At 42.9% G+C, this 22,328-nt stretch overlaps 1 protein-coding gene across 1 annotated transcript in view; it reads left to right on the plus strand.

The window, feature by feature from the left end:
• The window catches only part of LAMC1 (laminin subunit gamma 1), a 106,031-nt gene extending 84,128 nt beyond the window's left edge, over positions 1–21,903 (plus strand). Inside the window, exons 14-28 of the mRNA XM_070397159.1 lie at positions 756–1,001; positions 1,504–1,657; positions 2,231–2,373; positions 3,339–3,517; positions 4,752–4,908; positions 6,468–6,673; positions 7,369–7,448; positions 8,979–9,116; positions 9,640–9,784; positions 11,203–11,352; positions 11,612–11,726; positions 13,535–13,734; positions 14,717–14,875; positions 17,256–17,355; positions 18,892–21,903. Of these exons, the coding sequence (XP_070253260.1) occupies positions 756–1,001; positions 1,504–1,657; positions 2,231–2,373; positions 3,339–3,517; positions 4,752–4,908; positions 6,468–6,673; positions 7,369–7,448; positions 8,979–9,116; positions 9,640–9,784; positions 11,203–11,352; positions 11,612–11,726; positions 13,535–13,734; positions 14,717–14,875; positions 17,256–17,355; positions 18,892–19,148 (2,429 nt within the window). The 3' untranslated portion in view covers positions 19,149–21,903. The remainder of the gene's footprint in view (positions 1–755; positions 1,002–1,503; positions 1,658–2,230; positions 2,374–3,338; positions 3,518–4,751; positions 4,909–6,467; positions 6,674–7,368; positions 7,449–8,978; positions 9,117–9,639; positions 9,785–11,202; positions 11,353–11,611; positions 11,727–13,534; positions 13,735–14,716; positions 14,876–17,255; positions 17,356–18,891) is intronic.
• The last annotated feature ends 425 nt before the right edge of the window (positions 21,904–22,328 follow it).

Raw genomic sequence — 22,328 nt, forward strand, 5'->3', positions numbered from 1 at the left:
CTGGTTCTACCTAAATCTAACCACGTTTCACTTCTTCTGCCGCCACCACCCTGGTCCACATCACTGTCATCTCTCCCTACTTCACAGAGTCATGAGTTTGGTGGGTAGGAAGAGCCCTGAATTCTGGCTCCGTCTCTCTCACTACCTATCAGCTGTTTGGTTGTGGGCAAGTAATTTAACCTCTCTCTCTGATCCCTTAGCTATGATAGAAGTGGGTGGCAAATGATCTCCAGATTCCCTTCTAAAATGCTCAGTTTCTGTGCTAGTTGATGCTGCTCAAAGATTAGCCTTTTGTTTTTTTAAGAGAATGATCCTACTCACCCTGTTGTATAGGAGGTTTATGGTATCAAGAGTCACTTTTCATTTCTCTTAATATCATCATCAAAGCAAACAGATGAATGTGCCAGCCCTTGGGAATGGAGAGGTCAATGAACCCTGAGCCCGGCTCACCTACAAAGCATGTTCAGTGTATGATTTCAGGTAATCCTCAGAACAATTGAGCTGAAGTAGGCAAACCAGGTGCTACTTTCTGGTGAGGAACTGGAGAGGTGCCCAAGGTCACAGTGCCAGGACCGCAGCCCCGGTCCTCTGCTCTCCTAGGCCGGAGCCACGTCCACTGCGCCATGTTGCCTCCCAGTCAGTGGTTACACTAGGCTGTTTGCCACCAGGTTAATTTGTAAGCAGACTCTTCATGACCAGTAGCACCGGAAATACCTAAGGCCTTTCTTTCTTAACATCGATTGTGTCGTGCACAGGTAAGAGATGTGAGCTCTGTGATGATGGCTACTTTGGAGACCCTCAGGGGACACACGGCCCCGTGAGGCTTTGCCGGCTGTGCCAATGCAACGCCAACATCGATCCCAACGCAGTTGGAAATTGCAATCGCCTGACGGGAGAATGCCTGAAGTGCATCTACAACACCGCCGGCTTCTACTGTGACCGGTGCAAAGACGGCTTTTTTGGAAATCCGCTGGCTCCCAATCCGGCAGACAAATGCAAAGGTGATCAGCCCTCGGCCAGATGCTGTCCCAATTGTACTCAGTCTGAGAACTCGCTGTGTGGTCGGTCTCTTTAAATATTTATAGTTGTTTGGTCTGAAGCTGCACCGCTCAATAGAAATAGCCACGCATCACTTATGTAACTTATATTTTTCTAGTAGAGACATCCAAGTAAAGAGAAACAGGTGAAATTAATTTTAGTAATATAGTTTATGTAACCTAATATAGCTAACATATGTTATCATTTCAACAAGTAACCAGTAATAATACACTACTGAGATGTATGTTTTTCCCCCACACCAAGTCTTCAGAATCCAGTGTGTACTCCACATTTCCAGCATCTCCGTTCAGAGCAGCTACATTTCAAGTGCTCGACAGCCACAGGTGGCCGGTGGCTCCTGCACTGGACAACACACACCTAAAGAGTCTCTTTGTAAAGTTTGCATTTTTGTGTTTCTCTTGGGTGAGTTGACTCTTTTGCCGTCTCTTTCTCTTCCCGCCTTAGCCTGCGATTGCAACCCCTACGGGACCTCGCGGCAGCACAGCGGCTGCAGCCCCGTGACCGGCCAGTGCGACTGTCTGCCCCACGTCACCGGCCGGGACTGTGGAGCTTGTGAACCTGGATTCTACAACCTGCACAGCGGGCAGGGCTGCCAGAGGTGAGGCGTCAGGGGCCTTTGGTAGAAGTGATCTTCGCTCTTTTTATCGGAAGAGATGAATGTTCACGAGTTGTCGTGGGCTTGACTTTGTTCAGGAGCTACTCGGGTGCCTGACACGGGAGGCAGTACTGGAGAGCTCTAATGAAGCTAATGGGGGGAAAGGCGGGGTGCCGTGGCCCCGGCTGGGGCATCCTCACCAGAGCAGCATTTTAAAAATACACAAATGACAAGGTCCTTTCGGAGATGTTTAGACTCAGACCTGCAGAGGGGCAGTTGGGGAATTCTTGTTGTCAAAACTCCTGGTCGGGGCCTAGGAGGCACCAGGTCGGAGAGCCACAGGCAGTGGTGGGTTTAGTGGTGGAATAAGTGTTTGTGTGCTGGCTTAGGAAATGAGGTTCCGAATAGAACGCCTGAAAATTACTTGAACCTCAGGGGCTCAGTAGTCCTCAACGTTCTGTTTTCTGTTACAAATTATATCAGTTTTATGCTGAAAGGGGGAAAAAGAAGTTTGCTTCAAGTCTGTTCTGTGTGTTGTTGTTTTTTCACCTGAGAAATGTCCTGTATTCATTTCAGGTGCGACTGCCATGCTTTGGGTTCCACCAACGGACAGTGTGACATCCGCACTGGCCAGTGTGAGTGCCAGCCGGGCATCACCGGTCAGCACTGCGAGCGCTGTGAGGTCAACCACTTTGGCTTTGGACCCGAAGGCTGCAAACGTAAGGGGGCGTCGATGGCATAGAACTCTCGGTCTCCCCTAATCCTAGCTGGGACCGTACGTCCAGAAAGAACTCCGACAGCTCACAGCCAGGGCCGTCCCTAAATCATCATCGGTGCTTTATTCCGTGAATATAACCCTTTTCTCAAACTCTGGGGATTGAGAGCCTCTCTGGTTTCTTTGCAGCCACCTTCTTTATGTCTTCTTTTATCATGTTCCTGATTTCTTCCTTCTGCCGGTCTTTTATTTTTCCAAAGAAAAGTCTCCCTTTGGTTACCGAGTGTCCCACTGTGCTCAGTAAAACATGTCATTGATCACATTCTTAGTGCAGACGATGAAACGGAGAGGGAGTCTGCTCAGAACATGCTTGTTGACTTGCTGGCTGCAGTTGCTTCCCACCCTTGGGGCGCTTTTGGTGCAGCTACATGTAAACAGCTGCTGCTCCTTGGCATAAACACTTGCCTGGAATTAGGCCTCAGAACAGTGTGGGTTTTGCTTGCCGAATTCCTTCATTTCTCCTGTGGAACGTAGCATAAGTCATTGACTTTCTGCTCAGAGAACAAAGTGAGTAAACAGACCAGCAGATAATATAATATAAGCATCAGCGTTTGGGTTTTCTAGCTCCTTAGTGAGAGAAATATTAAACAGCGGGGAGATGCCTTCTCCAAGTGCACGGAAAGGGCCCTGATCAGTTTAAGAGACTAATTTCTGTAATTTATTAAGTGACATGAAACGTGTCGCCCTCCAAAGGATGTACATTTTACTTTAAAATTTATTTTTGTCACAAAAATGTCTGTATTCTCAACTAAGCGGACTTCACCATTTAAATCCTAAGGTAGCTTGTTAAAAAAAAAAAAAGTCTACTTGTCATGATACTACAATCAGTTTATTGGTAGCCTGAGTTCAGAGGAAATGCACTCTTCCTTCTTTTCCTTATTCTGACCTTTTTTTGCCTTTATTCTGCAGCCTGTGACTGCCACCCTGAGGGGTCTCTTTCACTCCAGTGCAAAGACGATGGTCGCTGTGAATGCAGAGAAGGCTTTGTGGGAAATCGCTGTGACCAATGTGAAGAGAACTATTTCTACAATCGGTCTTGGCCTGGCTGCCAGGAATGTCCAGCATGTTACCGGCTGGTGAAGGATAAGGTGAGCTGCCAACAGTGCACTCATTCATTCATTCATTCATCATTCACAGTGCAGACGTTGAGTGGCCAATCCCTGTGCATTGAGCTCTAGAGAAAAAATGGTGGACAAGGTAGACACAGTGCCTGCTCTCAAAGACCCAGACTCCAGTTGGGAGATAAATTATTAACATTAAATAAAGAAATCTTAACTGAGATAAGTGCCCGAAAGAATTGGGGCCAAAAACAAACAAAAAAACTGGGGGAGCTACTTTATCCAAGGCCTCTCGAAGGAAATTCACTTCAGGTGAGATCTTAAGGATAACAAGGAGCAAGCAAGTGGAGGGTAGGCTGATCCAGGCAGAGGGAACACGGGTACCAAAGCCTCAGCACTGGGAGCTGCCTGGAACCCGCCGAATGAAGAGGGAGCAGTTTGTGATAAGACTGGAGAGGTAGGTAGAGTCAGTTGATGTCACACGTGTTGACCAGGGTAAGGAATTTAGATTCTATACCAGATCAAATGGGAATGTACTGAAGAGTTTTAAGCTAGGAAATCCGACTCATCTTCTAAGACTGCTCTGACTGCTACGTGAAGAAGGATGGCATAGGGGAAGCCTAGATTGAACTGGGTAAACATGTATGTTTGTGGGGTAGGTCAGTAGCATGGGCAAGCATTGGGAAAGAGAAGGATTGGGATGGATGTCGGATATTTTGCTTAAGGTAGCTGGAGGCATTATTTATTGAGATGACTCAGAACAGATTTAAGAGGAAAAAAATCGAGAGTCTAATTTTGGATATTAAGTTGAGATACCTATTGGAGAGCCAAGTGGAGATATCAGGAAGGTAATCTAAAGGGCAAGGGAGAGGTGGAACTGGAGAATCCTCAGCACATACTGTTTAAAGTCAAAGGAGTGAAGTACAGCCTAGGAATAGAGTCGACAACATTGTAATATATGGTGCCGAGTGGGTACTGGAAATATTGGGGGAACACTTTGTAAACTGTATGGTTGTCTAACCACGGTACTGTACACCTGAAACTAATACAAAATAATATTGAATGTAAACTGTAAGTGAAAAATAAAACTTGTGTTTATTAATTAAGTACAAATAAGAAATCAATGGAATGGGCATGCGTGGGGTGCCTGGACCTACTTGTTATAGAGTACCCTCTGAGTTGTATTCCTGCAGGAAGTACAGTTGAGTTCTTCTGGAATACCTGTATGTCCTACCTTTTCTTCTTCTCCCTTCATTATATTTAGGTTGCTGAACATCGAGTGAAACTTCAGGAATTAGAGACTCTCATGGCAAACCTTGGGACTGGGGGTGAGGTGGTGCCGGACCAAGCCTTCGAGGATCGACTGAAGGAAGCAGAGAGAGAGGTGATGGACCTCCTTCGTGAGGCTCAGGATGTCAAAGGTATGCAGGACCCAACGGGGTAACTTCCATGAGGCAAGCCAGTCTTAATTCAAGGTGAATCTGTATGGTTTTCTAAAATTCTTTCTCGATTTTTAAACTACTTGTAGTCTTACAAGAACCTGTCAAATTAATGGTTTTAGTACACATAAAAAATTCTCCAAACACATCAAGAAGGATTAGACATTAAAATTCTGTTTTATAAATTTTTTCATTACAAAGTGTTCTAAATAGTTTCTTTAAAAAGCGTTAAAGGTGTGCATTATTTTAAGTAGAAAATTGTAGCATTGATTTTCTATCATCCTAGTGAGTAAGAGTTTATGTTAGGCACAGCTTTATTATTTTCTTAGAAAGGACTCTTGTGAGGAAAAGTTATGGACTTTAGGTGTTGGCTAAACAGATACTGAATGTATAACACTTAGTATTTACAAAAGCAAAGATTGGAAATTAGTGACTACTTAGGAAATTTTCTGTTTAATTAGCAAGCATATGTGCTAGTATATATAAAAGTATGTATTTTACATATTATGTGCATCTTTAATATCATTCCCAATTTGGTAGACCAGTTCTATGTACATCATCTGATGAGACTGGTGACAGGCAGAAAAGGGGTTTACTTAAGATTAAGAAAACAATTGAATAGATACTTTATTGACTTTACAAGAAACAGTTTTTGAAACTTTGAAAGTAAAAGATGTAAAAAAGAAAAGATGTTATTTTAAATAATTTACTTTTTAAATCACTTTAGATGTTTACTTCTTACTCTGGATTAGCTCTTTCCTACATTTGGACCAGTTCTTTTCTACACGTGTTGAGTGCCTGTAGTATACCAAGCATTGTGCTAAACAGCAATAATGAAAAGATGAGTAAGGTGCTCACCATCTGGCTGAGGTCACTCTGCTTTGGGGCTCTCCATCTCTCAGATGCCCGGTTCACAGGCACTCACAGTAAATGCGCATTAACATTATCACATTTGGGACCGCAATGGTGGACTTCCCTGTTGGGTGTATGAATTTGTATCCATGTGGCGTTAGAGAAGTCTTAGAGTTCAGGTCAACAAAAACTTAACAGATTGCTTATTTCTTGTTGTCACTATCTCTAATATCTAGAATTTTGACTCTATAAAAATTATTGGTGTAAAGAAGGAAGTAATTGGATGCATCTGCTTTTGGCCGGGTAAATTTTATATGAGAATCCAGAATCTGTTCTGTGAGGTAAATTTTTAAGAAAAATAAAACAAGATGTCAAGAGTTTATGTCCACGTTAGGTGTTTTTTGGTTGTTTGTTTTGATTGTAACATTTTAAGTTGTGACTGCACACTGAGACTGGGGATATAGTAATAAGTGAGAAAGAGGACCTCAGAGTCAGTGGGACAGACAGACACTGTGATGAATGTAACTGGGCACAGGAATGACTGACTGGCTCTGCCCGTGGGGAAACGCGTCAGATAGCTGCTGTGTTTGGAAGAGTAGGGATCACGAGTGCCTCTGATCCCATGTGAGGTGACGTGTTCCCCCGACCCTTCCAATAATCCATGCACCTTCTTCTGCAATGCATTGCAGATGTGGACCAAAATTTGATGGATCGCCTCCAGAGAGTGAATAACTCCTTATCCAGCCAAATTAGCCGTTTACAGAATATCCGGAATACCATTGAAGAGACTGGAAACTTGGCTGAACAAGCGCGTGCCCGGGTAGAAAGCACAGAGCAGTTGATTGAAATTGCGTCCAGGGAACTTGAGAAAGCAAAGGTTGCTGTTGCCAACGTGGTGAGTGGTTGTGATGCTCTGAGGTGGGGGTGGGGGCATCCCTTGGTAATTTGTAGCAGGTCTGTTACAGTCAGTGGAGTGTTCACTCCTTCAGCTAACTTGACTCCTGTGTCCTTTTATTTGTCTCCAAACATGGAGCAAGAAAACCACGTTGCTCATAGTAGTCATGAAACAGTTATCAGGAACTGGATCAGAACCAAAGCTACATCTGGGTCCTTTCTCTAGCTTTGTTCTTTTTACGGCTCCAGGCAATTGTAGTTTCTTTTATCCTTTCCTGAAACTAGAAGTAATAGCTACAATCAAGGAGGCTGCTATTAAAGATCTCTGAAATTAGGAAGAGGCATTCTTTTTGCTAAATGACACTAATAACAATTTAGTTTTGCCTGGCCAGTATGGCCCAGTGATTGAGCATGGACCCATGAAACAGGAGGTCATGGTTCGATTCCTGGTCAAGGGCACATGCCCGGGTTGCTGGCTCGATCCCCAGTAGGGAGGTATGCAGGAGGCAGCTGATCAAATGATTCTCTCTCATTGATGTTTCTCTCTCTCTTTCTCTCTCTCTCTCTCTCCCTCTCCCTTCCTCTCTCAGAAATCCATGAAAACACATTTTTAAAAAATTTAGTTTTGACACTTGCTTTATTAAAATTAAATAATTCAGTCCTTTAAAGTCAGTACTTTGTTTATTTCTTCTTCAGTCAATCACTCAGCCAGAGTCCACGGGGGAACCAAACAACATGACCCTTTTGGCAGAAGAGGCGCGGAGGCTTGCGGAACGGTAATGGCCAGACCCCTGTTCAGTGGTGAAGTTGTGGCTTTTCTTGTGGTGCGGGCGCGTGCCCGCATCCTGCACCGGCAAGGTCTTTCCACATCACCCTCCCTCGCAACGTTGGCTCTCTTTTCTGGAATGTTATCGGCTACATGTACTCTTTTCTTCCTTTTCTTTGAAATTAGAATATTTACTTTGGATATTAGAGTATGATGGCTTGAAGGGAAATTATGTTTGCACATCTGAAAAAAATAACATTTTTAGATGTTTAATTTCAAAAGCTTAAAGTTAATAGATGACTAAGAAGCGCAGCAGAATTTAGTTATTTTTAACAAAAATGTTTAATTTTCAAGCTTCAGGAAAAACCATTTACTAAGCCATAGTACATTTGAAAATCAGCCAAAGAAAACAGACCATTTCATTCCTGAATTTTTTTTTAAAATTAAGTGTAATGTAATTTCTTAAGAAGACTTTAAATTGTAGAGGGCATCAAGTTAAAAAAATTTTTTTTTAAAATAAAATTGCTGGAATGTATGCTCAGTAGGGCAGGCATTTTTGTGTCGTATATACTGCTGAAGTCCCCAATGCCTAAAACAATGTGTGGCATACAGTAAGCACTCAATAAATGTTTGTTGAATGCATTGCAGAACAGCTGTCGACCTCATGGCTGCCTAAGTAAGCCTGAGGTTGGAATTTTATCCTCAGTGTCCAGAGCAGTTACATTGGCATTTTGCTGAAACGTGCTCTCTTTCTGTTCCTTGTGAATGTGAATGTGTGAGCTGTGTCCTTTAGTTCATAGAGCATTCCTGGTCTCATAGCTGGATTTTCTGATTAAAAGAAGACAGCTGAAAACAGTATGGAAAGCTCCCAAGAAAATTAGGTCGTGGAGATCAGTTAATTCCAGTGTACTTCATACATGAATTTTGAAGGAAAGTTTATCATACCAAAATGAGTAGCTACAGACTGCAGTGTGACAGTGCAGTATAATAAGAAATTTTAGAGCTGAAGAAAAATACCTTCGCGGTTCCCTGTCTAAAATGCATTTATTTGGCCGGAGAGCCTGTTGATATGTTCCTTGCCATTTGGTGTTGAGTTGCTTTTCTTGGCCAGTAATTGGGTTGCATGTACGAAATCTGAATAGTCAAAGCTATTTCAAGACTGTGTAGTAAATGAACCAGAGTAGGTCTGCGATTAGTGTTTATGAGTAGATACAGCGTTCTTGCTAACAGACATGGTTTTATATATAAATCACTCTTAAGTCATTGTAGGTAAGTTTTTGAAGACATATAAACATTTGTTCCTATACATTTTATACCATTAATTTTTTTGGAAAATGTCATTTTCTCAGATTACAGAATGCTACTTGTAAACTCAGGCCCACTAAAATGATTACAAATTTCCAAATGTATAAAACTTTCTAGCATTTGTAGATGCATATATACATTATTACGTGCAATAAGGTAAGCATTCCCTAAGTTCTACCTCTTTCCCCATCAGATGGCTGTTTCATGACTTATTTTTTTCTTCTGTGTTCTACAGCCATAAACAAGAAGCTGATGACATTGTCCGGGTGGCCCAGACAGCAAATGACACATCAACTGAGGCGTATAATCTGCTTTTGAGGACACTGGCAGGGGAAAATCAAACAGCATTTGAGATTGAAGAGCTTAATAGGAAGTGAGTGAAATCTAAAAATGGCTTATAGCCATTCAGGTGTTCTTGTAAGTAACACCAGTTCAATGAAAAATCAGACGCTGGCGGATTCAGGGCATGCGTTCATGCACTAAGGTTTTTTTTGCTTATCCTGCTTTTCACCTGGTCCCATAATTAGAGCTGGGGATGTAGAGCCATGGAGATATTATTTGGTCCAATTACTGTAACTGCAGAAAACGATAAGACTAGCCATGATAAATGAAAACAGAAGAGGAAAAGAATCATAACAGAGAGAAAATACACTTGAGTTATAAATATTTAAAAAGTGTCGCTGTGAAAAGGTATAAGGTAAATCAAATGCTATGTATAGAATTGATGAGATGAAATGTAAACTTCAGCTGCTATTAAACAATAGCAGTTTAAGGCGGCATTTTCTTTGAGATTTTGGAAATATTCTCATAGTGATTTAAACGGAAATGAATCCGCTTAATATTAAGATGCCAAAAGCATCTGAGTTTTTCACGAAATCCCATCTCTTGTCCCTTAGGTATGAGCAAGCGAAGAACATCTCCCAGGATCTAGAGAAGCAAGCGGCCCGAGTGCATGAGGAGGCCAAAAGAGCCGGTGAGAAAGCTGTGGAGATCTACGCCAGCGTGTCCCAGCTGTCACCTGTGGACTCAGGAGCCCTGGAGGTATGGGATTGACAACCTGTATGCACAGGGCTTTGGTTGTCACTGTGTCACTCACCACCTCCCCCTCCCCCTCACCTCCTCCCTACACACACACAGTCAGGGTAAGAGCTATTCTGACCAGCCCACAACTGTACACGCAAGGAGTCACTGCTAAGGCGAGTTCTCTTTTAGATACATAGTAGAACTGACTGAGGCAAAGAATCCTGTGATTATAAACATTAAATAGCAAAGACTACTTTAGTGATATGAATAGTCACTCCCAAGTCTTTAATATAAGTCCAAATTGTAACATGTTTGGATTAATTAAAGCAGAGTGCACCTAGACCAGTGATGATGAACCTATGACATGCATGTCAGAGGTGACACGTGAACTCATTTTTTTGGTTGATTTTTCTTTGTTAAATGGCATTCAAATATATAAAATAAATATCAAAAATATAAGTCTTTGTTTTACTATGGTTGCACATATAAAAAAATTTCTATATGTGACACGGCACCAGAGTTAAGTTAGGGTTTTTCAAAATGCTGACACGCCGAGCTCAAAAGGTTCGCCATCAATGACCTAGACCGTCACTCCCAGGCACTACCTGGTTGAGGATGAGAGAGAAATAGAATGGTTTAAATGAAGAAATTACATCAAGATGCTCAAGGTCAGGTAAAATATTTTGGAATTGGTAGTAGTATTTTATTTCATTCGTACTCTACTCATAAATCCTCATACCAGGCTCTGGATTATATATATATGTATATATGTATATGCATATATATATATATATATATATATATATATACACACACACACACACACATATATACATACATATATACATATATATATGTTAAAACTTAAAGGGAGCACTATCTCAATTCCTTGAGGTTCTGCTTCCCGGCATATGTCGAAAGTTTGGCTCAAATAAACTCACAAAAATTCTTAAAAAAAAACAAAAAACTTAAAAAATATATTATAAGTTACACTTCTTACATCCACAGCATTGACTTTATTTTTACCATAAAGGTTTAGGTCTCTTCAGACATGAGTATACTGTATCATTACACATCTGTGAAATTTGAAAATAGGCAAAACTAATCGATGATACTAAAAATCAGACTGGTGGCAGCTGCATTTTTGGAAAGATGGGTGTGGAATTGACTGGAAAGAGATACAGGGAATTTCCTGGGGTGGAAATATTCTGTATCCTGATTGGGGTGTTATAGGTAAATATATTTATCTAGATTCATCAAACTAAGCATTGTGCATTTCACCACGTGTAAAGTATACCTCGATTTTAAAATAAGGTCCATATCTTGACCTATGCTGTTCTTTTAAGAATACCTATTAAGTATTAGAGAGTAGCTAAGCCTGCCTCTTCATCCGTTTGTTTGATATAAAATGGAATGGTCTTACTTGCTTCTCACAGAATGAGGCCAATAAGATAAAGAAGGAAGCTGAGGATCTGGACCGTCTGATTGACCAGAAGTTAAAAGATTATGAGGACCTCAGAGATGACATGAGAGGGAAGGAATTCGAAGTGAAGAAGCTTCTGGAGGGCGGCAAGGTCGAACAGCAGGTCGGTTTGATTTGCAGGTTGCTTCATTCCTCGGGGCAAAATCTGAAACCGCCCCAGTGCAAGCTGTGTCTGTAATGTCACCACAGTAGCAGAGGCAGCAAAGCACGGCCTTCTCAGAGCAGGGCCTGTGCAGAATGCCCAGGCCCAGCCTGCTGGGTGCTGGCGTGTCTCGGGGTGGCTGCCTGGCGGTGCCTGATCTATTAGGAGAGAGGGGGTTCACCTTGGCTGGTTTGGCCTCTGATCAGCCCTGTGCTTGCAGACCGCCGACCAACTCCTAGCCCGAGCTGATGCTGCCAAGGCTCTTGCAGAAGAAGCTGCTAAACGGGGACGAAATACCTTACAAGAAGCCAATGACATTCTCAACAACCTGAAAGGTATGAAAGGGTCAGATAACAAGGGTCACAGGGTCGATTTGTATGCTTCTTTTTTTTAAAATTTTAACCATGAGATTCTTTGAAAAATAATAGTTATCCCCACTTATCTGTGAGACATATATTTCAAGACCCCCCCATGGATACCTGAAACTACAGATAGTACCAAACCCTAGATATACATACCTATGATAAAGTTTGATTTATAAATTAGGCACAGTAGGCGATTAACAATAGTAACTAATAAAATAGGACAGTTACAACAATATACTGTACTAAAAGGAATTGAATGTGGTCTGTCTTAAAGTATTTTATTGTATTCCACATACTGCATGATACCCTAGGTTGGATAAAGGGATGATTCACATCGGAATGGTTCGAAATTTCTTTTTTTTAAAATATGTTTTTATTGATTTTTAGAGAGAGAGGAAGAGAGAGGAATAGAGAGATAGAAACATTGATGATATAGAAACATCATCAATCAGCTGCTTTCTGCATGGTCTCTACTTGGGATCAAGCCTGCCACGTGGGCATGTGCCCTGACCAGGAATTGAACCAGTGATCTCTTGGTTCCTGGGTCAAAGCTCAACCACTGAGCCACGCCGGCTGGGAAAAACTTAGGAGTTGTTTGTTTATAGAATTCCCTATTTAATATTTTTGGACTGTGATTAACAGCGGATAACCGAAACTGTGGAAAGCAAAATCACAGATAAGGGGGAAACTATTGTAGTAGAATAAATTCTGTATACTGTCATCCAGATTCAACAGTTATGATTTTTACTGCACTTAATTCATCCCCCAATATCCAACTTTTTAATCCTCACCCAGGATATATTTTTATTTATTGTCTGGGGGAAGAGAGGGAAACATCAATCTGAGAAATACCGATTGGTTACCTCCTGTATGCACCCCAACCGGTGATCAAACCTACAACCTAGATATATGCCCTGACAAGGAATCGAACCTGAAATCTTTCTGGTGTACAGGACAATGCTCCAACTGAGCCATCTAGCCAGGGCCCACTTTACTTTTTTTCTGAAGTATTTCAAAGAAAAAAATCAGAGCTCATGTCATCTCACTCCTGCATCCTTCAGTATGGGGGAAAAGGAAACTTTTTGGTAGGCTAACTTACTTAACCTAGATAAGCCTATTTAGCTGATCTCTCTTGGAAAATGGAGATGATCTTTAATTTTCTCTGCCAGTTGCATCTCAATATTTGTGTTTTCCTTTCTCACCCAAATTAAAAAAAAGAAATGTTCTGAATGCACTGTGTGGTCCTGGATTTGTCTCTGATAAAGTAGCCACAGGCTCTATGAATACTAATGCTTGACACAAGGATGGTTGACTGTAGGGTCCCAGTGTCAGTGGGGTTGAGTTCGAATCGCGGATCCCCGTCTCACTGTGAACCTTTGGGGAAATTACCTATCTCTTTAACCCTCAGTTTTCTCACATATAAACATGGCACAATGCCCACATCACAGACACAATAAAGCTCTTCACTCAGCACCTAGCACATAGTGAACACGAGGAAACCGCAGTTTTTAATATGGGTTGAGGTGGTAGTGATGGCGTGCTCAGCTCTCTGCCTGAAAGTACACTTCTCGGGTAAGAATTTGCTTTCTGGAGCTAGATGTTCATTCCTCTGACTCTCCCACCCATAGAACTGTGCGCTTTGTTCTTCTGAGATTTCAGTCCATGCTGCTTTCATTTTCTCCCTAGTTTGTAACATAAAACCCAGTCTCAGCTCCCTGAAAGCTTCCCTTTGGTTTGTTGAGTGTCTAGTTCAAATGCATCCCTTGAACTTGTTTTAGACTTTGATAAGCGAGTGAATGATAACAAGACTGCTGCAGAGGAGGCGCTAAGGAGAATCCCCGCCATCAACCAGACTATATTTGAAGCCAATGAAAAGACAAGGGAGGCACAGCTGGCCTTGGGCAATGCAGCGGCGGATGCCACGGAGGCTAAGAACAAGGCCCACGAGGCGGAGAGGATCGCCAGCGCTGTCCAGAAGGTGTGTATGTGCCTCTTCTCGAAACATAGTCTTTGCTCATGTGTTTCTTGAATTATTTTCCTCTTTCTTTCCAGACCCTCAAGAGCCCTGGTAAATTTTTCCTTGACCTCAGTAAAATGATCTTAAGCTAACCTTGTCATTTTTTTTTTTTACTAGGCATTAGAATAGGCAACTCCGCTGATCTAGGAAGGAGAACCGTGGAAAGGGTTTTTGACTAAAATTTCTACTGTCTCAATGGCAGGATCTGAGTTTGTGAGCAGGTAGATGGCTTCAGAGACCCATAGAGCCCCTTCCTACAAAAAAAAAAAAAAAAAGGCTCTTCCTCAATCAGTCCAGTTCTTTGACCTGGACTGTTGACATTTTTTTTCAATCTTGTATAGAATGCCAAGTCAATACATCTTTGAAGCTGCTCATTCAAGCATATTGGCCATACCTAAGCCCCACCTGTTTAGAATTCCTATAGCTGCCATTGCTGGCTTCTGCTACTCATTGTTTGGCTGGCTTTTTCCCTACCTACAGGTCACTCTACTTGTTTTATTAGGAAGATTGGTGCTGACTCTAATATTACATATTTGAGAATCACACACATTTTTAGTTCCTTTAGAACAGTCAGTTTCCGCTTAACTGAATTGTATGAAATATTCCTTTTTCAGGATTATGGTCTTTTTGTATATTATGATGAACTGCCAAGTAGAACAAGGCCAGCCTTGAATTTAAAATGTATCCAAGTGAAAGAATCTAATCAATATGATGTGGTGGAAAGTGTACCCCATGAAAATGTGCAGCATTTGCCAGCTCTGTGACCTCAACTAAAAATGGGAATAGTAGAAGACAAAAAATAAACGATAAACTCAATATGCAAGTCAATATCCAGTATAAACTACTGCCCTATTCTTTCTGGATTGTATTTTTGAGCCATTTGACAGGTTCATGTGGTGGGGGTTTTGGTTTTTTTTTTAACCATTCTTTATTTTGTGCTTAGAATGCTACCAGCACCAAGGCAGAAGCTGAAAGGACTTTTGCAGAAGTGACAGACCTGGATAATGAGGTGAACAATATGATGAAACAGCTACAAGAAGCAGAAAAGGAGCTGAAGAAAAAACAAGATGATGCGGACCAGGATATGATGATGGCAGGGATGGTAAGCCACATTGACCTAGGTGCTCGTGGGCAGAAAGGGAAGGGTATTTCATAAAAAAGAGTCTCTTTCATATGGACTTCCGTTTTTCATTGTGTTTTCTAGTCAGGAATTGGGTTAGTAACTTACATAGAAGACCAAGAATTTGGATGTTCTGCCAGGTGGTTGCACAATTGTCCCGTCCCAAAGCTGCTCTCAGTTAAAATCGAAACATTGTTTTGCACATCTGAGGCTTTAGGGTATTTCACAGTATGTGTTTATATTTTTGAATGGGTAATTCATAGAGGGTATAAAGTAAAAAAAGGAACAAAAAAGGATGCAATGAAAAGTCAATTTCCATCCGACTGTTGTTCTCCCAGCTCTTGCTCCCTTGAGGCAAAGACCCACTGCTTGTGTAAAAGGACATTTTTTGAAGCTGGCAAACCATCCCAAACTTGCATCCCATTTAATTGTTCACCTTTTGTGTGATAACATCGTTAGTAACCAAGTTGACTTGTGAATGCATAGCCCAAGTAAAAATGGTTGATGCTGTATTTTGCTTTTGAAAGACTTTAATGAAGCCACAGGGAACATACTAGTACTCCTTCCCAGTTCCATCTGTGATCACAGTCACAGGAATGATGGACATGAACTCATTTTGTTGTGCACTGCCAGTCCTGCTAAAAAACAGGCCCTTCGCTGTGGGTCATTTTCGCCTTGGGATGGGAAGGAGAAATACTAGGCAGTTCATCTAGGTAGAGAAGATGTTAAGGAAGTGATAACAGGAAGCATCCTGTGCAAACACCCTGTTTTATTATGCTTTTTTTGATGGGTTTTTGTGGGTTGTTTTTGTTTTTTTTTTGGATTGTCTTCGTTTTCCGTAGCAAGGTGTGGCCCAACTGGAAATTCCCATCTAGTAAAAATAGGTGTTTCTCATATGAGGGTCTCCGGATTTCATCTGTAATCTGGTTGTAGAAACATTAGTTTTAGAGCCGGTTGGAAGAAGAGGCCGTATTCTTTTCTCTTTAAAAAAAAAAAAAATTTTTTTTATTGATTTCAGAGAGGGAGTGAGGGGGAGAGAGAGCTAGAAACATCAATGATGAGAGGGAACCATTGATCGGCTGCCTCCTGCACGCTCCCTACTAGGGACTGAGCCTGCAACCCAGGCATGTGCCCTGACTGGGAATCGAACTGTGACCTCCATTCAAAGGGTAGAAAGAAGATGTATTTTTTGTTGTTGTTCCTTTCGGTAAATAACTTCTAAGGAGCACAACTCACCGTCACATACACTATCCTATCTACATTTTTATCAATCCTGAAAGGCCAGCATTGGGCCAGTATTGTGACTTGGTGGTTTGTTTGTTTTTTTTAACCAAAAGAGCGCAGACTCATGGTTATTCCCAGAAGGGGCAGCAGGGCCCAGGCAGCAGCATTGCTCTCGGCTACAGCTCGGTCCTTCGTGCACAGAGCAGCCTGCGAAGGCTCCGGAGGAACGGCTGACTGTGATTTCCAGAGATTAATCATTGATTTGTGATTAATGGGAAGGTTTTTACCCCTTGCTTTTTTTTTTCTTTTTAAAATTTTGACATGGTTTCTATCTAAAAATTTTACGTTGTTTTGACCCCAAAACTAAGAAAACAATTATGTGGCAGGGAGCTCACAGCCGCTCGCTTGTGTCCTGAGAGATTTATTTCTGAGAGCATCTGTGCTCTGATATTTGGACACTTCCTCTTCCCTGGCTGTCTCCTGTGACTCATGCACAAGTATATTTACTCAGGTTTCCTGGAATTTTCCCAATTATATTTACCTTCGGTTGATTTTTAAAATGTAAATTGTTTTGGCCCAGTGTGCGTGTGTGTGTGTGTGTGTGTGTGTGTGTGTGCATACATGCAGGTTGGGGAGACAGTTATAGAAGAGAGGCACTTGATTATGAAAGTTTCCTGAAGATAGGACATTTCTAATAATCAGGCTCCTAAGAGTGTCCTGAGGACATGTTTTTGGGTCTAAAAATGTAGTTTTTGTGCTCATTCTTTAAAAATAACTTGTTTCTGCCTGATGGATTTTATTATGAATACAATTCCATGTGTTTTTGAGTGAGAGAGTGAGAAAAGGAGATAATGTTGATCTTTAAAATACAAACACAGTTAGTGTAGGCATACTGAGTGCCTATTCATGACTGTTATATGTATTAAAAATAGCAACATCCTCAACATGAAGATGTACCTACCCACCCCCCCTTCCCCCCTCCCCCCCAAAACAAAAACAAAAAAATGCCCTACAGTGAGAGATTGAGGTTTTATGAGTTAGGAAAATTAGATTAGTTGGCTCACTGGGGAAGAAGTGCTTCAAGCAGTTGAAAACATACTGTCAGGACAGGTGTATCATTTATCCTTTCCCCCCACAGGCCTCTCAGGCTGCTCAGGAAGCCGAGATCAATGCCAGAAAGGCCAAGAACTCCGTCTCCAGCCTCCTCAACCTTATTAACAACCTCTTGGAACAGCTGGGTGAGTAGCCAAAGCGTCTTTTAGGGAATCTCCGGATTCTTTGTACTGTTCTTGGGCTCTGATGTAGCTGATTCAAAAACAGATATTACACATGATGCGAATATTGTGTGAACTGAATCTGGACTTTTGGTTGTATTAATCCAGTTAGTACGTACAAGGTCCTTCCATAGAATCTGACTAGGCATTGAGTCTGACCGTGGTCCCAGGACTCAGCAGAAGTTTGGAGACGTGTTGCCAGCAGGGGTGGCTCATTTACGATTGAGGTTTAGGATCCATTCGAACAGTGATTTATCCTTAGCTCATCCTGCTGGTAGTGTCTTTAGAGGATTTCAGTGATGCGATAAAAAGAACACTTTCGACTGGTTGTGACGCCACTGCCTGGAATTCTCTTCCTTTGCCGATTGAAGGATAATGTGATGAGGTGACACTTACATGTCAAAAGGAAAAAAGGCTTGATTTTTTTCAAGGAAATATACTGGAGCCCTCTCTTCATCCAACTTGATAGAGAGCAGGCTTCCTATAAGACAGATCTCCTTTGTCACTGGCCTTCATCATAAAGTGGGAAACTGTAGTCAGCAGCTCTGTACAAGGCATTCCATTCATTTCCTAGCCTTTAAAGTTTAGGCAGTGTTTTTTTTGGGGGGGAGGGGGTATAATTTTTATCTGTCTCAAATGTCAAGAATAATAAACGATGTGCTAGCAGATGGGTTTGAAAATGAAAGTTAGCTAAAAGAGGTCGATTTTTGTGGAAGAAAGAGCTGGATGTTAAAGTTTGTCGGACTTGGGTTGGAATCTTTGCTTTGTTGCCCAGAAGCTGTGCAAACTTGGGCAACTTAACATCTGAGAATCCCTGATGTCACATGGCCTTGTGAGCAGTTAATCAAGTACAGCATGTCTGAAGTGCTGACTTTTGTGTGGAAGTCTGCTTTCATTTGTTATGGAAATAGTTCCTTTCCAAAGAACCTCTCTTTCTTGCTGGTTTTAAAGGGAAGCTTTGCCGAAATGATGTCATCATTTCAGCCCTGGCCATTTCTCACAGGGCTCCTCATAGTGTCTAACTCCTGAGAGCAGGACATGACTCCCAGAACCAGCTCAGCTTCCCTGGAACCTCAGCGCTGAGGCTTAGGGTTCTAGCCCAAAGGGGTTTGTGTGTATTAGATGGCACTGAAATGACACACAGGTTACGTGGAAAAAAGTATTAAATGCCACCAGATGACTTTCAAAACCACAGCAAGGTTTAAGGTCCTAAGGCTGGGCACTTAGGAAACATTTCACAAAAACCATTTTCTCAGAAAATCCATCCAGCCCAGTATTCAGTTCATGTTCTCCCCCTTCCTGCCGGGTTGGGTTGGCGGGGTTCTTGGCTTGCCTTGCGGATGCCCTTGCACAACAGGGACAAGTCCCATTTGTAGGAGGCCGCCTTTTCGTAGTGGCAGCTGCGGGGTTCTGTGAAAAGGCCAGGGGGTACTTGTGGAGTGAAGGCATAATCCTTTCTGAACACGTCTGTTCTCTTCTGGGTCCTCTCTGACTCTACAGGGCAGCTGGAAACCGTGGACTTGAACAAGCTCAACGAGATTGAAGGCACCCTGAACAAAGCCAAAGACGAAATGAAAGTCAGCGATCTAGACAGGAAAGTGTCCGACCTGGAGAACGAAGCCAGGAAGCAGGAGGCTGCCATCCTGGACTACAACAGGGACATCGAGGAGATCATGAAGGACATCCACAACCTGGAAGACATCAGGAAGACCTTACCCTCCGGCTGCTTCAACACCCCGTCCATCGAAAAGCCCTAGTGCCTTCCCTCAGGGCTGGCAGCCAGGCAGGCAGTCCTCCGGCCGCCGGGAGCCACTGTGAGGCCGGGGCGTGCCTCCACACAAAGATGACATTTTCAGACCCCCACTTCTCTGCTGCTCGCCACCGCTGTCCTTTTGACCCAGGAAAAGTCACAAAGTTTAAAGAGAAGCAAACGAAACATCGTGAATCGGGAACCAAGGGTTTTATCTAACAAAGTCTCTCTTCCACTTAACGGTGCTCCCTGACCCACACTTTCCCTTCTGAGTTGCGCAAGGACGTGTCCTCTCACAGTGGCCTCCTCCAGTGGCGTGCGCACTTCGTGGGAACCCTTGCGGGCCGGGGCTGGGCAAGTCGCCCTCCCTTTCTCACTGGTGCCAACAGAACCTCCTCTGCCCCAGTCCACTTGTTTCTATGAAGGAAAAGTTTGGCTGCTCATTGTAGCGTTGTGATGGCCAGTAGAGCCAGCCTATAGCTAAAGAAAACGCATCCACGTCTCCTGACCCTCCTCCTTGTAAGCAAAAGTAACTAAACCTCCTGTGCCAAAGGTATTGGTCCCTTAGAAGGTCGAGAGCCATCACCACTTGCTTTAGCTACTTTGAGTATAGGACACTGAGCCATCCCCGGGTAAGGATGCAATTGTTCATGACAGTGTCCGGGAGAACGTGGGGCCGAACATCTTCTCCTCTGTTAACAATTGACTAAGAAGATAAACATTCTTCAGATCCTTGGGCAGCTGATCATTTCAGTCTGGATGGGCAGCTCGTACTTGCCACTAGACATCTTTTGATATCCCTGTCAATGGCATTTATGCAGAAGAAATAGGGATATGATAACCACTAAAGTTGTTATTTTTTCCCCAAATCTGATTCTTAGAGCTTTGTGTTAGTGTGTTGGTATGGGAACTAGTGTTGTTATCTGGCAGAGAACAGTTGGTCCCTAAGAACTCGACAAAACGAAAGAAAAACAAGCCCCAGTCTTTTCTAGCGAAGGGATAAAACTTAGGTCAGTTTTTATTGTCAGGATCCCATGTATCCATTTTTCTTCCATTGGGAAGAGATGACATATTTGATCCTTAGCCTCATTTTTTTCCCCCCTGACGTTCCCATCGTCTAGAATCCCTCAAAACACGTGTTTGCCAAATCCAGGTGGCAAATACTTGCCCTCAGTAGTTCCTACAGCTGCCAACACCACCTAGTTCCTGCACTTTGTGATTTTTAAACCCACTCCAACCCTTCCCTCGAAGCGTCGAGGGAAGACCCTTACGTGGAGTTTCCTAGTGGGCTTCTCGACTTTTGATCCTCGGCTCTGTGGTTTTCTATTAAGATCACAGTGTGACAATTCCCTGCCACATGACCCCTTCCTCCTACCAACCTGCCTTTGAGATTCATATATAGCCTTTAACACTATGCAACTTTGTACTTCGCGTAGCGGGGGGAAAGAAACTATTATCTGACACACTGGTGCTATTAATTATTTCAAAATTTATATTTTTGTGTGAATGTTTTTTTTTTGTTTATCATGATTATAGAATAAGGAATTTATGTAAATATACTTGGTCCTCTTTCTAGAATGGCACTGTCTGTTCACTTCTCTCCACTTCTCATCCCGGGCACAATGTGTCTGATTACCTCCGCCCCTTCCATCCGCAGTTCTCCGGATTGTACCTGTTCCATCCCTTCGCTCTTTGCCTTGTGTTTGCAGCATGCCCATCCTCTCACGCGAACATCATCAGCCTGCTTTCCTCCAGCCGCAGCCAGCATCCCAGTCCCTCGCCCCCTGCTCCACTGCAGCCCTGGTGATTCTAAACGGCAGCACAGTGTTGCTCTTCACGCCTGCTCCAGAGCAGGAATGCCAGGCTGCCAGGGGATGGTAGGGTGGGGACATTTTGCAGAAGGATATCTTCAACATCGGTGTGGCTCTAGCCAGGAATGAGCTAGAGATGCCCGTTCTGCAATGGTTGGAGCTGGATGGGTCAGTCTTAGGAGAGAGGGTGTAATTCCCGAGAGCGCGTCAGGGAGGCGCTCCAGATAGAGTAGGAGAGCCGCCTAGCTCAGTTCTGCCCCTTCCCATCTCCCCTTGCGACCAGAGGTGGCTTCACGTGACACACCCCTGAGCCTTCACTCTTGCTTCTCTCCTGCTCTCCCAGGACCCATGGCTCCTTTTTGCCAAGTTGTCACAGCAGTGTTTCCTAGCTAGTTCCTCTGGTAAAGTGGCTGTTTCCTAATAGACGTTGCGGTCAAGGTTGCAGGAAGAGGCCTGCGATAGACTGCCAGGGTAGTTTTCCATCCAGCCTCTCGGTCAGGGTCACTCCAGTGAGTCTTGGGCCACGGTGAAATATTTTGATTCTGTTGTTGGCTTTTTCTTTCCTCCTCCATCTGTGTGGTATATTTGTAAGCAGAATTTTATTTTTTAAATGAAAGTTCTTTATAAGACGATACCTTGACTGCACCCCTGCAACATAGCCATTGTTTCATTGTATAGTTCCAGTTATCTGTATTTTACAATTCAGTACAATCGACAGGGTGGCTGCTGCGGAATGCTGGGTGTCACAGGGGCAGAGACAGCTGCTCCCTGGGATTCTGTTTTTAATTCCAAGTGTGGCCCTTTCACATGTGCCTTCACCTGAGCTGTGTGCCTTCATTTCTACAGTCTTGCTCTCCAGGATGGTGAATAAAATGCAACACTTGGCAATTTTTATGTTTTAAAAAACCAGTATTTTATTTATAATAAAATCTGAATATTTGTAACCCTTCATATTTGGTGCGTCTTGAGTACGGCGGCCGGGGGTGGGGAGCATGAGATGTGTTGAAAGGTGTTTACTTATTTTCATAAGAGCAATCCTCTGTGTGTGTGTGTGTGTGTGTGAATTTTTTTCTCTCACCCTTCTCAGATTGGGATACTTCGTTATAGCCCACTGGTTGGCAAGCTTTTTCTGTAAAGAGCTAGATAGCAAATATTTGTCTTAGACTTTGCAGTCCAGACAGTATCTGTTACAACCACTCCGCCATTGTAGGAGAAAGGCCACCATGGACAGCATGTGAACAGATGAGTGTTGCTGCTGCATCCCAGTAAAGCTATTTACAAACACAGGCCATGGGCCTGCCGTCTGTAGATTACCCCTGGTGTCATCTCAAAACCTGATGAATGACTACTGAGGACTATTTTTCAGTTCTTTGGGC

This window comes from Myotis yumanensis, unplaced genomic scaffold, assembly GCF_028538775.1.
Source record: "Myotis yumanensis isolate MYYU_CA2020_CCGP unplaced genomic scaffold, mMyoYum1.0.hap1 SCAF_17, whole genome shotgun sequence".
NCBI lineage: Eukaryota > Metazoa > Chordata > Mammalia > Chiroptera > Vespertilionidae > Myotis > Myotis yumanensis.